The sequence below is a fragment of the Meleagris gallopavo genome, chromosome 1 (assembly GCF_000146605.3).
Source record: "Meleagris gallopavo isolate NT-WF06-2002-E0010 breed Aviagen turkey brand Nicholas breeding stock chromosome 1, Turkey_5.1, whole genome shotgun sequence".
NCBI lineage: Eukaryota > Metazoa > Chordata > Aves > Galliformes > Phasianidae > Meleagris > Meleagris gallopavo.
In genome coordinates, this window is record NC_015011.2 from 89,017,783 (window position 1) to 89,033,840 (window position 16,058).

The window sequence follows — 16,058 nt, forward strand, 5'->3', positions numbered from 1 at the left end:
TCTCTTCTCTTCTCTTCTCTTCTCTTCTCTTCTCTTCTCTTTTTTCCCACTCAAAGTCAGCATTTTGAATGTGCTTGAAAATCTGACATCATAATTTTGAAATTTTATAAAACTTTCCATATGTCCTGCATTAAAAAGAAAAATTATAGTGTAACACGCAATTCCTGGTGGTCTATAAAGAATAAATCAGTAAGATCACATGAGAGAACAGATTGTAGGTTTTCAGTACTTTCCATAATGGATGTATTGCAAATAATTTTGAAAAGATGCTCAAACCTAGCTTTCATTATGAAACACTAGAAAGAATAAAAACTATGATTTAGCTGAGAATGGAAGGTGCTCATACCGTAAGCCAGCCTTGGCCTAGACATTGAGTGATTACACTGGATAATTCCCGTGTTCAGAAACAGGAAAACTCTTTCTACTTTCCATTCTCTAGTATGCCATGACTAAATGTTACACTCCCATCTTAATGAAAGTGCAGTTATGAGTGAAAACATCCTGAAGTCATTCTGTTGCTTCCTGTCAAGCTGAACAAAAAAGCTCATTATAGCCCTTCAGCTCACTTCCTCAAGCATTCATCTGCAGAGTTCTTAACAATTTATCTTAGCTATATTTTACAATCCCTGTATGAAAAGCATCAAGACAATTTACTATATAGAAGTAAACATCATTTTTTACATTAAATGCACTAACCGTGCATTTTCCTTTTTAAAATTGTAAACAAAATCTATAGGAAAAGAATAACAAGCTAAAATCTCCTTTTTACGGTACCAGTAAACAGAAATAATTGACAGTAATTGTGACCTCTCTGGAAAATATCCTTCCAGTTTATTATATTATGTTGCCAAATTGCTCCTTTTGAGTTAGAATCAAAGAATTATAGAATCACCAAGTTTGGAAAAGACCTCCAAGATCATCTGTTCCAATTATCCACATACTGTCAGTATTTCCCCACTAAACTACGTTTCTTAGTACCACATCTAAACATTTATTGAACACCTGCAGGAATGGTGACTTCACCACCTCCCTGGGAAGCTTTTGCCAGTGCCTGACCACTCTTTCAGAGAATAAATCTTTCCACTAATACTAGTAGTCGATTATAAGTTGCTTACAGAGGGATAGGTGAGATGGTGGCTGTCCCATACAGGCTAAATCACCTGTAGCCTTTTTGCAATCACAGTCTGCATATGTTCTCCTGCTAAGGACAGCTTAAAGCAATGCCCCTCAACCACTCTGTGGCATCAGAAGGAGAGGAAGCTGTAGTCCCTGGCTGACTTCTACAGAAATTCTGCTGATAAGTCTTTGAAAAAGGTAAGATGAGCACAAGTCATACGACAATACAAATTTTTGTAAAATAATAGAATCACTGAATATCTCATGTTGGAAGGGACCCATAAGGATAATCGAATCCAACTCCTGGGACCACACAGGACTGTCCAAAATCCAAACTGTGTCTGAGAGTGGTGTCCAAACACTTCGTGATCTCTGGTACTTGGTGCCGTGCCCACCTACCTCTGGTGCAGCACCCGTCTCTAACCCCCAGCTGCCCCTCCCCTGGCACAGCTCCATGCCGTTCCCTCGGGCCCTGTCGCTGTCACACAGCAGAGCTCAGCGTTGCCCCTCTGCTCCCTGTGGGGAGCTGCAGCTGCCATCAGGCTTCCCCTCAGCTCCTCTGCTCTGTGCTGAAACAACCAAGGGACTTCAGCTGCTTCTCATACACCTTGCCCTCCAAACAAGGCCTTTCCGTTTACTTCAGTGAAGACGTCTTACAAACGCCAAGAACTTCTCACAGCTTTGAAAAAGATTCTTTCAGGTACAATAGTATACTTCTTGTGGACAAGGAAGAAAGAGAAAAGAGACCTATTTTGTTTGCATTTGTGTTTGATAAATACCATTAATAAGAAGAGTCAAGTACTTCAAAAATAGGGAGAAAATAGGCTTATTTTTATTAACCAAATCCATGATTTGGTTTGATGACCACTTGGGGATTCTATGTTTCCTTTCCTTGAACAGTATGTTACAGCGTTTAACACAGTTCTTGCATCTTTGGGAGGTTTTCCAAGCAACTTCAGACATGTTGTTAGACATAATGCAGAGACTCTAAAAATGTTCTCCTTTTTAAAAGCAAACCTCCACAAACTGCACTAAGTTTATACAGATACAATTGCTAGAGGAAAATATAACAAATCAACCCAGAGGCTTCCAGTTGGCCAAAGTGCTCTGGTACCAGGGTAAAGAAGCAGCAGCTGAGGAGGAGGAAAGCTGGAGTGTTAAGCCATTGAGGAGTTCTAGTGCTGCGCTACTTCTGTAGCGCGTGTGGGAGCAAAACTGGTGGCTATGTTTGCACTCAAGTCAGCAGGTGTGAGTGGGTATGCACTGTCATTATCAGAATAAAACTATGTTTAGTTTCTGTGAAAAATAGTGTAGGGTTTTGCAGCAAAATCATGTTGTTGCTAGCCCTAGGCAATGGGATGTGCCTTTGCTGCAGGGAGAAATGGCTGTTCCTTCTGGCAGGCCATACTGTTGCTATGCAAGTTTTAATAAATGAGTGTGAATTAATGTTATGTGCTCTGGAGCTGAACTAAGCATGTGTATTTCCTTACCCCGCTATCTTTTCTTGCTCTTCTGTTCTATGTGGATAATATGCTGCTAAAACCATGCCAGTGTAGGATGCTGTGCAAGTGACTTCCCTATCAAATTCTATCATTTGTGGGTTGATATTCCCCCTGGAACAACAGACGAAGGCAGACGGCAGGCTAATTGATTCAGCGCTCCCCCATTGCTTCTCAGCACAAGCACTTTGCTGTAATAATTGTGAAAAAGAATTGACGCTGAGCTATAAACTGGTGACACAGAATTCAGTAAATGGTGTGTACTCCACAAACTGCCAGCTAGTCAGAGTATTGACATATATTTTTACTCTTTCAATGCATTTTTCCAACTAATATCTGTAACTAATGTAGTTTCCCAAGTTTCAGTGGCATAATGTTCACAGTGGATAACTATGGAGTGGGAGAAGGGGTTTGTTTTGTTTTTCCTCATAATAAAATCATGCCCTCAAGCTTCTACAGAACAGCAGTATTTTAGTGCACTCAGGAATTGTGGTTTAATATGCATAAATATTCCTTTTCCCCATTTAGAACCAGTAGGACCATATACTAAAAGCTCTTTCCATTAGCATAATTCCACCCAATGCAAAAATGCTGTTAATTTTCATACTAGACAACAGAATACTTACACGGACCTTGTCTCTGCATGATGTGTGCTGACAGAATTGTATTTCTCAAGAAAATTCATCAGCTAAAGTAATATTCTAGTATCTTGAAAGTGTCCAGTACGTTGCTTTAGAGGGATTTTTTTTTTAATTAAGCATCAAGATTTCTGTATCTGCATGCCTATATCTATAGCTATTCCTATATTCCTATATCTGTCATATGCCTCTAAAAAATGAATATTACTTTTGCCATTTGTGTAAAGCATCAGGATGCGGCACATTCTTTGTTATTTTTTTTGTTCAGCTAAACACAGTCCCAATTTAGAAAAAGAGGAAATACTATGATCTCATTGCCCAGTAAAAAGTACATATTCAGATACAAGGAAAAGCATTTCTTTTCATTGATTTCCACACAGAAATCATGCATTTCTACAGAACTGATGTTTTCTTCTTAATGTCATATTCTTACTCCGTTGTATTGGCAGAGAGCTTTCTCCCTTTCTGTCTTGAACACAATTCTTAGTTACAGTTTTTCTTTTCAAAGTTTTCTGATTGTTTATGCAAACAAATACAAAAATACAAAAATGAGAAGTACTTCTATTTATCTATGCCCAAAGCTCTTTCCAGAGTGCTGTCTTTCTGGTGGTGATTGATGGGAGCTATGAAAATTAACTTTCTTTCCTGGTTACCCGTAACAATAAGCAACTTCCATATCTATAATCATGTAATAGTCTCAAACCTTTATCACATTGTGAGGGTGATATTACCAAACTAAGTATTGACTCTTTGTACCAACCACACAATGTATGTTCATTCTGGGACATATGCTGTGTTTTGATCTAGGATCATGCATGCTTTTAGTATGAACCAACTTTCAATACGTCCTTTGGATTTTTATGTTGCTGGATACTGGTTAAGGCTGATTGTTATCAACCTGATCCTTTTCAGAACATATTTGTGGACCTCTGGAAACAGCAAGGTCTTGTTCTTGTAAATACGTGTTCTGCTTAATAGGAGACATTTTTGAGTTGACAGCAGAGTATTTGTCTGGGATTCAGTTATCTAAAATGCCACTGAATGCTTCCTATAAGGTAACTAACTGCTGCTTTGCCTCTTGCTGTCACTTTCAAAGAGTGCAGAACTGCAGATCTTGTCATCTCTACCACTCAAATATGACTGTATGAGATTTTCTGCAACATCTCAAATGATATAAAGCATCTATGCTTAAGTAACTGAACTTTTTAGTAAGTGAAAAAAAGCATTATTTGTACATATTCCTTTAATTATTTGACACTTGAATACCTCAGTAATTTTAGCCCTCCTGCTCTTAGTATTCACTGATTTTACTCCAAAATTTGCTTGCTCCTTATTTCCAAACATGCACAGTAAATGAAATACACTCATTTTTGTCTTTGATACTTTCTATAACAAAGTAACCTACAGCAACACTGATAGGAAACTTGAGTTATATGCTGTGTAGCTCAACTTAAATGAAGGAAAATGTCAGTGGTGAACCTCAACCTGTTTGGCTTTTCTGAAGGTCTATATATATATGGCACATGATTCACCATGAGGGTACTTTATGGTTGGTATAATCCATGTTTCAAAAAAAAAGGAGCAAAGTTTTATTTGTGAAGTCTTCATATGTTCATTTAGCTGTAATGTTTATATGTGAGATTATGGAAAGATTTTTGATTTTAAAATTGAATTTCTGTGCACTGCATTCTGGACTCTATACATGATCACTTCTGAAAACATTTTAAAATTAAAGCCATGGAGTTTGGAAACACTTTGACAAGACTGCCAAAGTTAGGCTTTTCTGGGATAGCCTGAGGGAATGCTTTTGTTATATATCTTTGCTCATCAGATATGAAAATGCTATGCTCAAAACTCTAAGGAATTTTTTTCCAAGACTGTGGTAGGTCTTACAAATTTAAATGGCAAGTGCAACATATATTGAGAAGAAACAATAGATCTCTTGCTAGAAAGTAAAAATCAAAGTTCACTTAGACTGTAAGTTCAGAAAATGCATATATAGATTTTAAACCTAAATAATCCTCACTTGTATTTGTATTAGTTCAAAAAGCAAACAAACTCATAGTTGCATGAATTTTAAGAGGAATGTTTTCTATTTCTACAGAATCAGCTGTGACATACCTGTAAGGTGATGAAAACAAACTTATCATTGCCTATGTTATTGAATGAATGCTTGCTTGATGAACTTGCAAAAACAAACAAATTATTCTGATTGTCAGCTTGAATTTATTGCAAGTTTGGAGAATCTTGACTCTATTTTTATGCAAGATGCAGAACTCTCCTTTCAGATATAGCTTCAATACTGGCACTCACTGAGCATTAACGAGCCAGCTGTAATGATGTCTCTCAATCTCTGGGCCTATGCTGAAAGCTGAAAAAGTGAATCGAATGATAGAGCTCTTATTTATCAGTGCTCTCTTAGATATATCACAAGTATTTAATTTAAAAGGGATGGATGAGATAATCTGAGATGAATCTATGCACTTAGGCAATGAAAACAGATTTTTTCAATTGGAAGGGTGAAACATGCAAAGCTTCTGATGGTAGCAAAGCAGAAAGAGGCTGTATCTATACTCCTGACTTTTGCTGGCATCCTTATATTGACAGGTGTTTGGAGATCTGATAGAAGGTCTGGCTTAGCTGTGTTAGCTGTCCTACCACTAATTCTGGTTCCCCGACTGCCCTGGCCTGACACGAGTGCTTTCAAGTGGCTTATCTTGGAAGTACTGACATAAAACTCAGCTCTACTGGTACAGCTTCGCCTCTACTAGTCTCTCTTTGATTTGCATACAAAAATGTAAACTGCCTTTACAGTAGAGCCATTTGGAATGCATTATGAATATCCAAGAGGTGTATTTTTCCTTTAAAATCTCAATTTTTTTCCATTCCTTCTAGAAATGCTGGGATTCTTCATTTGCAAAGTACACAGAAAACAACTTCCTTCTGGTTGCAGCTGTGTATTGTATGGCTTGGATAAAAAGCAATCAAAAACATTTAACTGTATTTTATAAGATCTGTTCCAGTGAAACCACTGTTAATTTTGCAGAGAGTTGTTTTTTTCTTTTTTTTTCCTTAAACAGACAGCTTCTTTTATCAGCCAAAGAACAAGTCATTTGATTAATCATCGTTTTTATCTCTTTGAAAGGATCCTTTCCAACCATTGGGGTGAAGTCTCTTTCAAGATTCCTGAGGGCGGGATTTTTAAATAGCATCCTGACCTCACATCCAGTCTCAGGGGGTGGATCTTTACCCCCCAGCATTTCCTCTGGTAGGTATTCCAGCCTTTTTCCCCACATTGATTTTTCTCTTCACCCTCTGAACCATCTCTCCACAGCTCTCAGGGAAACAAAATTTGGTACTGATTACAGGGGGAGATCAGATGTTCCTTCCAATAAAAAGTCAAACTGGAAGGAAATGGAAAAGAGAAGTTACTCTTCAAGGACTAGCTATTTCCTTGAATCACTGTATAGGAAAAAGTGTGAGGGAAAGTAGTCAACCTAAATACTGCAAGAGAAAGCCTGGTATCTTTTAATCAAGTGCTTCATGGAGCATATCTGTGTGCACCAGGGAAACAAGACTTTAAAAATGCCTCTATAAAATCCCATCTTTATGTGACTCTATGACTCTTCTCTAAAAATTTGCATTTCCTTGCTAAAACATGGAAGTAAAACAAAAATTGGAAAGGCAAAATTTAATTAAGTAATGGAGTTTGAGTCTTTTGTATGCTTATGTAGTTGTGACTTCTATCTTAGGAAAACTGCCTTAATTTTTTAAATAATTTTTATAATAATTTGAACTACTTTAATTCTCCTTTACAATAAATGAGAAAATTCCATGGTTTCTGTTGTCAGCACAGTACACCACATCATCTCTTGCTAGGTCTCCAGCAGTGCTATGGGTCTGTGGTGGCACAGAGGACTTAGAGGGTTGGCTTGTGGTTGAACATAGGCTAAGAATAAGAACACAGTGCCAGGTAAATAGGCTGCTCTCTAGTACTGGGCTGAAGCAGGAAATACAGATAGACTAGAAGCATTCTCAGGAGGATTTTTTGTTTTCTCCATTCTTCTCTGGAGCCATTAAAAATCATCTGTCATCAAATCTAATAAACAAGGAGTAAATAAAGGTATCTTAATTATGGTTAAAATTAAATTAAAATTCAGTTCTGTTCCTCTCCAAAGTACATATTTACATGCAGAATTAATCCATAAGTGAGTTAATGTCCTATCTATATCCTTTCAGGACCTCTTACCAGTAATGTAACTTACAGTTTTAGTTAAAGAGAAAAAATTGTCTTATGGTACAATTAGGAGGCAATCTGAAGGATGGCATACATGGTATTGATTTGTTATACAAAAGAAAATGCTCTACCTCTCTGTGCCTTGTTTTATCCATTGTGATAATTACAAGCCTCATCAATATATGTTACTCAATATGGAATTTATTTATTTATTTATTTAAGTGCTATTATTTCTTTGTTTGCTTTCTTTCTTTGAATAGAAGCTTCTGAGCAGCTTTCATGTCTTTTCATTGACTCTTTGACTCTTTGGGTGTCTTTGTCAACAGTCTGTAAAATGCTTTTCCTATTTTTTCTCCTAAGGATATTTCATTATTCAATAATCATTAGGCAATTTTGGCAGTCATCACAGTGAGAATGGTATCTGTCACAAAACAGCTCTGTGGAAGAAGAAGTATTCCCAGCACCCTCCCTTCCCTGAATTCTCTGTTTTGAATATTGTGTAGCATATCACTGATTCTACTAGTTTAAATATGCCTTAAATGCATTAATAAATTGGCTTTTCACCTAGCTACCTACAAGTTTTTCTTGTCCATTTGTAAGATCCTCAGGACTGCTGTTTTTCTGAGTGTTTGTAGAATGTCATGTTTTGGACTTAAGTCATAGCTTTTAGTGTGATTACTTAGTAAGAGTGTTTCATAATCTCTTGCTGTTAAGTGTCTTTTACTAAGAATTCGATCTGATTAAATATTCAAAACAGAGAAAAAATAGAAATTTAGCTACATGTTGAGCAATGTATACCCTAGCAAGGTAATGAAAATAAATGCTGTTTGGTCATGTCAATAACAAAAAAGTGCTCACAACCAGCCCCATAGAGAGAGACAGATGCCACCCATCTTTTGCAAAACAAAGAATATCAGGTAGTTGAAAGCCAATAAGGAACTGTGACAAATCCAATGGAAAATTTGTGTTTCTTTGAGAAAGATTGTGAGTGTGGGAGTGGGCAGGTGGCAAGAAACTCCACATTAAAAATCAGAAACTGCTATTAACATATGCATCCTAACAACCTTATCCATAGTACTTCTCTTTAACTCTTCATTTATTCCTCTCCTGTGGACAGTTAAGCACAATCTTAATTCTGTATTGCCTCTTTCTATTGCAGTGATGACCAGAGGGTGCCACTTTCAATGCACACTGACTTTCTAAATTACTTAAATCAACTTTGCTATATGTGTGAACCAAAACCCAATACACTCGCTGTATTTTTTTGAAGGAAAACACATCTCCTGTTGAAAGTAGTACTGATCTGAGATGTGAGAGAGTCAGAACTGTATCTCTTACTCTTTGTGATTCAGTAGAAAAGTTCATCCTTGAATAGTAGTCACTTGAGCACAAAGAGAAGGAATGTACCCTTTGTCCCTTTCCTGTTGAAAAACAGTGCACTCAGTACCTGACCTTTTTTCTGAATACTGCTTTACCAAGAAACAGATATCCAGGCAACACTGCCCACGGCAAGGGGGTTGGAACTAAATAATCTTCTATCCAACCTAAACCATTCTGATTCTATGAACTCCACCCGTAAGGTTTTCAATGACTAATACCCATGCTATCATGACTGTCTCTGGCTCTTTGAACAGCAACATGTGGGCAAAATCATCTGTCCACTGGAGTCTTGTTGCTTCCCCTGTCCCCAGCCTTTTCCCTCTCTTACTAAAAGTGAGAGAGTTGCTGATTTTATGTTTGTACTAGAGGGAAGAATGTTTGACTGCTGCCTTTGGTAGCGCTGTGACCTAAACTCCATTATCAGAGATTGTTGGGCTTATACTGAACAATACCTGTCATAAGCCTAACAAAAGTACTTTACATTTAATAACTTTGCTGAATTATACCCTAATTGTTTCACATATAGCTTCTGTGTAAGGTTTCAGTGAATTAAACTAACGTGGAAAGCTTAAAATGCTTGCATTATTCTGCTATAAGGGTCATGAGGAACAAAGACAGTGAGGTGCTTTTATTTACAAAAACATTTAACTCAAACTATGTGCTAGATTTACTCCAAAATAGTCCAAATAGGGGGGAAAAAAAATCTTATTAAAGAAAAAAAAAGAAACATTTAAAGTAATTTTTCTACAGAATTCCCCAGATATGTCGTTGAAGTTAAATACTAAGAACTAAACTGGGAAGCCTCCCAAAGAAGTACCTGGAAAACATCTTGGCAGAGCAGAGTAACACTTGTTTTCTTTTTATGTTTTTCCACTTCAGGCAAGGGGAGGAGGCAGTGCATTTATTTGTACTGTTGCATTGACAGCCAGTGTTCAGTTGTGTGTAATCTGGTGTTGGGTTTTACATTGCACAGAGGTTCCTGTATGTAAAAGGTATATTCGCGTAGCCAAACTAAGGCTTAAGATGAATTTGTGGTGCAGGCATGGGACTTGACATCTTTCTTCATAAAAGGATTGCCGCAAATGTAGATATTTTTTTTTAAACCTAGTCATAGCTATACTAATGCAATAGCGTTTATATTTGATAGTTCATCAGAAGTCTGCCACTTCCATACAGTGTTTCATTAGAAGTAAGGCCTTCAGGAGGCCTGCAGAGATCTGTCCTATGTTTTTGGAGGAAGAAAAAAAAAAATGTCCCTTTACAGAGAAAAGCTTCCTTTTCATTTAGCCATCATTTTTGTCACAGTTTTTTTAGTCTCTTATTATCCCACCTGTTAGCAGTACAGATTCACATGATTTAATTGATGCAAATCTATAATGTAATGGTTCATCACCAATGGATTCACAAAAGCAAAATATACCTTTTCTCAAATCCTTGCAAAAATTAAATAGAAATTTTAAAGTCTAACAATTTACATCCTCATCATACATATGTTGGCATGAACAAAGAAGCTTAGCCACTTCTTCCTATCTACAGAGGCACATATACACGTGCACATGTTGAAAATAAATAGCTAAATTGCAGTGCTGCTTTTATTTTTTAAATTCTTACCTGCCCAAACTAGTAGTGTTTGCTCCATTTTGGGAGATCTCTTAGTTTCCTTTTCCAGTTGTGTATTTGCAGCTCTTGATTTCAGTCACGCATAATGTGAACGTATACCCATATTACCTGGCAGAAATTAGATATAGAAAATGGTATGGTTTGCTGCTGTCATTGGGGGGTGTTGGAGACATTATAAACCTGATGGATTAGAAAGGAAGGGAGGGAAATGAAATACCTTTACTGTTGTTTCTTTCAAGCTCTGAATTTTTTTATTAACAAGAACAGCTAGAAATGAGTGTCAGGCTATGAGTAACTATGGCAAAGTCCCTGTTAAACAAATTTCCCCACCTCCCTCCATAATGTTCAGTATTCAGACTATATCAGCAAACGACATATATGGTAATATTCACATTTTTTATATGGAGCTTCTCAAAAACCTCAGACAACTGTAGAATACTAAAGCAAGTGATTATCAGTTTTCTTTCCCCTAAAATTAATATTTTCCTACAATTTCAAAGTGCACCTGAATGAGCCCATTATTCTTGATATTATAGAAGGTGACAATTGAAAGCAAATTGTATTGACAGACTGTTATTGAACAAAATTGCTCAACAAGAACCATCAAGGAGCAATTATGCATATTGAAACTCAACTATAATTTTATGGTACTCCAATAATGAGAAAAGTAACCATTAATTTTTTTTTTTCAGTTAATGCGTTTTTCCCTACTCTGGATTCCAGTACCTAAAAGTGGCTGTGTTTTTTGTTGAACGAAAATTGCTAAACCTTTCTTGCTGACTAACAAATTGATTCTTTTATTGCATTCTCTAGAATATCTGAGCCCAATAGCTCGTCTAGTTTATTCTTTCCAGCATCAGTGCTATTTCACTGGCATGGCTAGCCTATAAACCCTAGTACATAATGGCATGCGTTTTCTGAGTACAGATGCCCAAGCTGAGAATGTATGTGGACTTTACCATTAGGCAGGCAAAGAGTACTTCACAGCCAAAATATGGATGATGAGTGAGTAGCATAATTAGTGAGATAATGTTTTGGTTTATTAACGTTTAAACTTGAATTGTAGAATAGAGTCCTCTGAGTGTAGGACATGAAAAAAGAGGTCTCCGTTCTCCACCCTTGCTAAATAGCTCACTTCATGCCCAGACATCATCATAAACAGTTCCAAGTGTTTTAGTCCTAGAAGAAGTTCAGGAAAATATTACTGAAACCTGTTTCAAGTCAGTATAAAGTGGTTCTTAAAAAGTCTGGATGTGTCAGCATGGTTCAGGGGTATATGAAGGTTTTGAAAAATAGCAGAAGACTCTCCAATAAGGTGCTCATATGTACTTAGAATAGTTCATGTGGCATCTTTTAGAGCTGTTCTTCAAATGTACTGGCTCCTGTTCCTGTCCCTGTGCAGGGACACGTAAGACATCTTACCATAATGCTGAAGGTGTTTCTTTTTCGTTTCTGTTTTTAATGTTCATGTAAACATAAGCAGCAGGAATGAAACAAGTAACTAACTCCATCTAATGAAATACTACTATTTGTTCTGTTTTTACCATCTGCTGCATTCTCTTTTTTTCTCTCATGAAAAGACAAGAAATAGAAAACAAATCATGGGAACAATGCAGCTGCTTTCTTTTTACAGTTCCACTTTCTTTCCTCAAAACCTTCCAGAATCTCTTTTGTAGGCACACGAGAGGAGTGAATTAGGAGGAATCAGAGGCTGCAGAAGCTGAAGTCTGCTAAAACTTATTTTGTCCACAGCACATTCTCCTGTTGTTATGTGAGAACTGGAAGAAATGTTTGCAGCACTTTGGGTACTGATTGTAAACAACCACACAGCGGGTTTTTGTGTAGTGAGTGTAAAATATACAATATAAAAATATAATAATATTTTTATTTTTATTATATATATAACCAATATAATATAAAATTACAGAGAAACAGCTCAAAGGACAATATTTTCAAATTGTGATGATACAATGGACACATGAATTCTGATCTGCAGAAGTAATAGAACAGTATTTTCTTAGAAGAACTAGAGAACAGATTCAAAGATTTTGCTCTGCAAGTTGAAGAGTAAATATCCTGTGTATGGAGGCATTCAAGACCAAGCTGGATTTGGTTCTGGGCAGCCTGGTCTAGTAGTTGGTGACCCTGCATATAGTGGGGGGTTGAAACTAGATGATCATTGTGGTCCTTTTCAACCCAGGCCGTTCTATGATTCCATGAATGTTTCTATAATTCTATTTATGTCAAAAGTTCTATTCCCATAATGGGAATGAAAGATTTAGTTAAAAGTAAAGACTGTAGAAATGAACATATGCTAACTGCATTCTTTTTCATGGATTAATCTTACATAAAACATTAATTAAAGTGGGCTTTGCTGCATTATTTAAAAAGACAATAGGATACAACAAGATGAATATTTGTCATTGATATGACACTTCAAATCCTCCTCCTTACGCATCACTCTACCATTCAATTAGTTTACATGCTATCAAAATCCTGTGGAAAAAAAAAAAGAGAACTAAAAACATATATGCTGTGAATTTTAAACGCACTTGCTATTTCACATCATTCTGCATCGCACGGCTTCCTTTTTTCCTTTTCTGCTTATGAAAAAAATGTCAAGCAGATTGATCAGTGAAAAACACAAAACTGTAACATGAATTCTGAGGTGGCATGACACCAAGATGGGATGTTTGTAATTTATGCTGGTTTTGTTTCATTGATATTACAGTAGAGCCATGTGAGAGAATTCTAATGACAAAACTTTCTCAGGGAAAAATGAATACTTTGTCAAAACCAGTCAGCCACCTGTCACCAGGTGATGTTTGCATCAAAAACCACAAATAACCCCAGAACCTCATGCAGATTCATCTAAGTTTTGAGTAATGAATCCGTGTTCCTTTTTCTGGATCACATAAAGCACTGATACTGCTCTCATGTGTTCAGAGCAGTTTCCCTAGATGCAGGGAGTCTGACAGGTCTGCCACTGCTGCTCCTTTTATGTTGTGCAGTAGAGAATGCTACTTTCACCAGTATCCAAGGCAGGTGTCTGGCAGGGGGAAGTGAGGTAGAAATAGTTAAGAGCTGTGCAGGAATTACAGAAACAGTCAAAGTGGGTCAATATGCCATGTATAAATAGGATTGTAGTTTCATATTGATGTATTTAGTATGTAGTATGCATACTTTAAGAATGTTTTCTTACAGTACTCCCCACTCGAGCACTTCTGGGTATCTGAAATTGCTGCGAGAATGACTTGTTTTGCTGACTTGAACCTTGTCTTTAAACTAGAGAGTTTCCCCAACTCACGTCTTGTATTGCCTTCCATTTCTGTTCATCTTTGAACCTGTTACTTCAAGTGAGGTTGTCCGTGTTTCATCTGTGTAAGCAATCACAAAAATAGGAAAATAATTCAATGCCTTCCAGAACTGCATAACCCCATGATAAAATACTCAGATATCTTTTTTCTCTCAGAGACTTCTCTACCCCATGCTGTCAACATTGATTCCAGTCCCTGTTCTGAGGATGAAAAATTCATCTTTCTCAGTATCATGAAAACAACATGGATTTTCATAATCTAAGTAATATTTATATCATCTTCTTGTTCTTCTTTTTCTTTTTGTTAGTTTTTTTGTCAGTTAGTTTGCTGGTATTATTTTTCAAAGTCATTTTTGTGCTACACTTTAAACCAAAAGCAGTATTCCATGTTGTACAAGATTCAGCACAGACTTTAATCTTTTCAGGACTCAGATTATACCAAAGTATACAAAGGATAACATCTGCTCTTTGCTGCTAAAATATGAAACTAACAGCAACTAACCAGGGGCTTTATTTTATGGCAGTCCTGTTGCTGGTCACCACCCTCTGACCTTCTAAAGATTAGGCATCCCAGATCAAGCTTTATCACGTTTAGGTCATCAGAAGTAGAGCTGTGCTTTCAGTTTGCTTCCCAGATCTGGAACTGATGGAGTTCAGTGCCTATTCATATCAGGATCTCTGATTTTCACAGAGTATGGTGCCATCTGTCCACTGCCTGCCCTTGGGACCAGTGGCTCTGTCTGCATAGAGATGTCCAATGTTAGATTCTCTCCTTGCATTTACCAGAGACTCACATTCCTACATCTCAGCTACTTCCTCCAGAGCTGTCTGCTAGTCCCCTTCCTTTATCTGTGAATGGGAGAGCCTGTTCACACAACACAAGTGCACAGTGGAATCACTGAAGTGCCTCTACAAGGTATTGAGCCATAGAACAAAGTACAGCATTGTGTGTTGCTAACCAAATGCAGCCTGACAAAGGAAACTGTGCTTTATGGATGGAGGTGATTTTCTGAACCTGTTTTTCCAAGCCTTTGAAATCAGGTTGTGTCTTACCTTACATTTTCTGACAGTTGATGTTACTATATTTGTAAAATGTTCAGAAATCATTGTGTAAAATTTGAAAACCTGTAGAAAAAGAATTGTTTACTGGGAAATGTTTACCTTCACCCGTGCTCCCATGGCTGACTCATTGCTCGCCTCAGGTGCTCAATCAGAGATTCAGACTGTGATTCAGCAGTTCCCATACAATCAACATTACAGAACGCTTAATGATATGCAGATCTTTCAATACACAGTGACTTGTTTGAAGACAAAATGCAATTTATATTGGCACGTTTGCCAAATCATACCATTCCTGTGATATCACACGGAAGAGCTGGTGTTGTGTTTGTGTTCTTGAAATGAATCATTGCTATTAAGTAGTATTTTCATTAGGAATGAGTTGATGTGTTAAGGCATATCGTTTCAAGAGACTAAAAGACGATGTCAAACATTTTTAAACCCATAAACATTATTCAGACAAAACCTGAAATCTTTTTAAAATCTCCTGATAAATGCATATATATTTTATACACACTGTTGGTCTGAGCAAAATGAACGGCAGTTTCTTGAGTGGTTTGGCAGTTTTATTTTGGGGGGGAAGAGAGGGATCTTTGTTTTGTGAGAGAATGTAGAAGAATTAAAAATTGATTTTGCAAAACAAGTATGAAAATAATTTATATTAGAGGCTATGCATCCAATGTGCATAAAGGATTTAATGAGAGCTGATGAGCGTCTATGGAAAATTACAAAATAACTTCTCTAAAGTGTAGGGTGCCAAGGAATTACTAACAGAAAACTAGAAGCATTGTTTTGAAGTTCAATAGCTCTATTTGTCGTTCTCTTCAAATGTAAATTTTTCATAAGAATGTTTTATTTGTTGATTTATCCAAAAAGAGAAATTTCTGAGTAACTGAAGCCTGAACAAATATAGCATCTGAAAGCCAGCTTTACATCCTTATTTATTGCAAGATGCTGCAGTCTGTAACAATTTAAAAATTACTAGTTGCTTGAGAAAACTTGCATGTAAAGGCAGGTTCTGCCTATTATAAGATCCTCTAGCATTACGCTGCCATTTGCTTTTCTCTATAGTATAGAATATTCCTTTCATATGGAGATTTCAGTCCCTTGACAATAAGTAAATTGCACATGTACAGGAATCTAGATCATTCATGTGCTTGAAACTAAAAAGAGTAGGCTATACTACCAGTCAG

The 16,058-nt window shown here is 36.8% G+C and overlaps 1 protein-coding gene across 2 annotated transcripts in view; it reads left to right on the forward strand.

Annotated features, from left to right (window-relative positions):
• The window catches only part of LOC104909327 (ephrin type-A receptor 6), a 314,483-nt gene that overhangs the window by 282,677 nt on the left and 15,748 nt on the right, over positions 1-16,058 (forward strand). The window contains exon 11 of one of the 2 annotated variants that reach the window (XM_031556460.1): positions 6,399-6,521. The exons of the other annotated variant lie outside the window; for it this stretch is intronic. Within the exon in view, the coding sequence (XP_031412320.1) occupies positions 6,399-6,521 (123 nt within the window). The remainder of the gene's footprint in view (positions 1-6,398; positions 6,522-16,058) is intronic. 2 annotated transcript variants of the gene reach the window in all.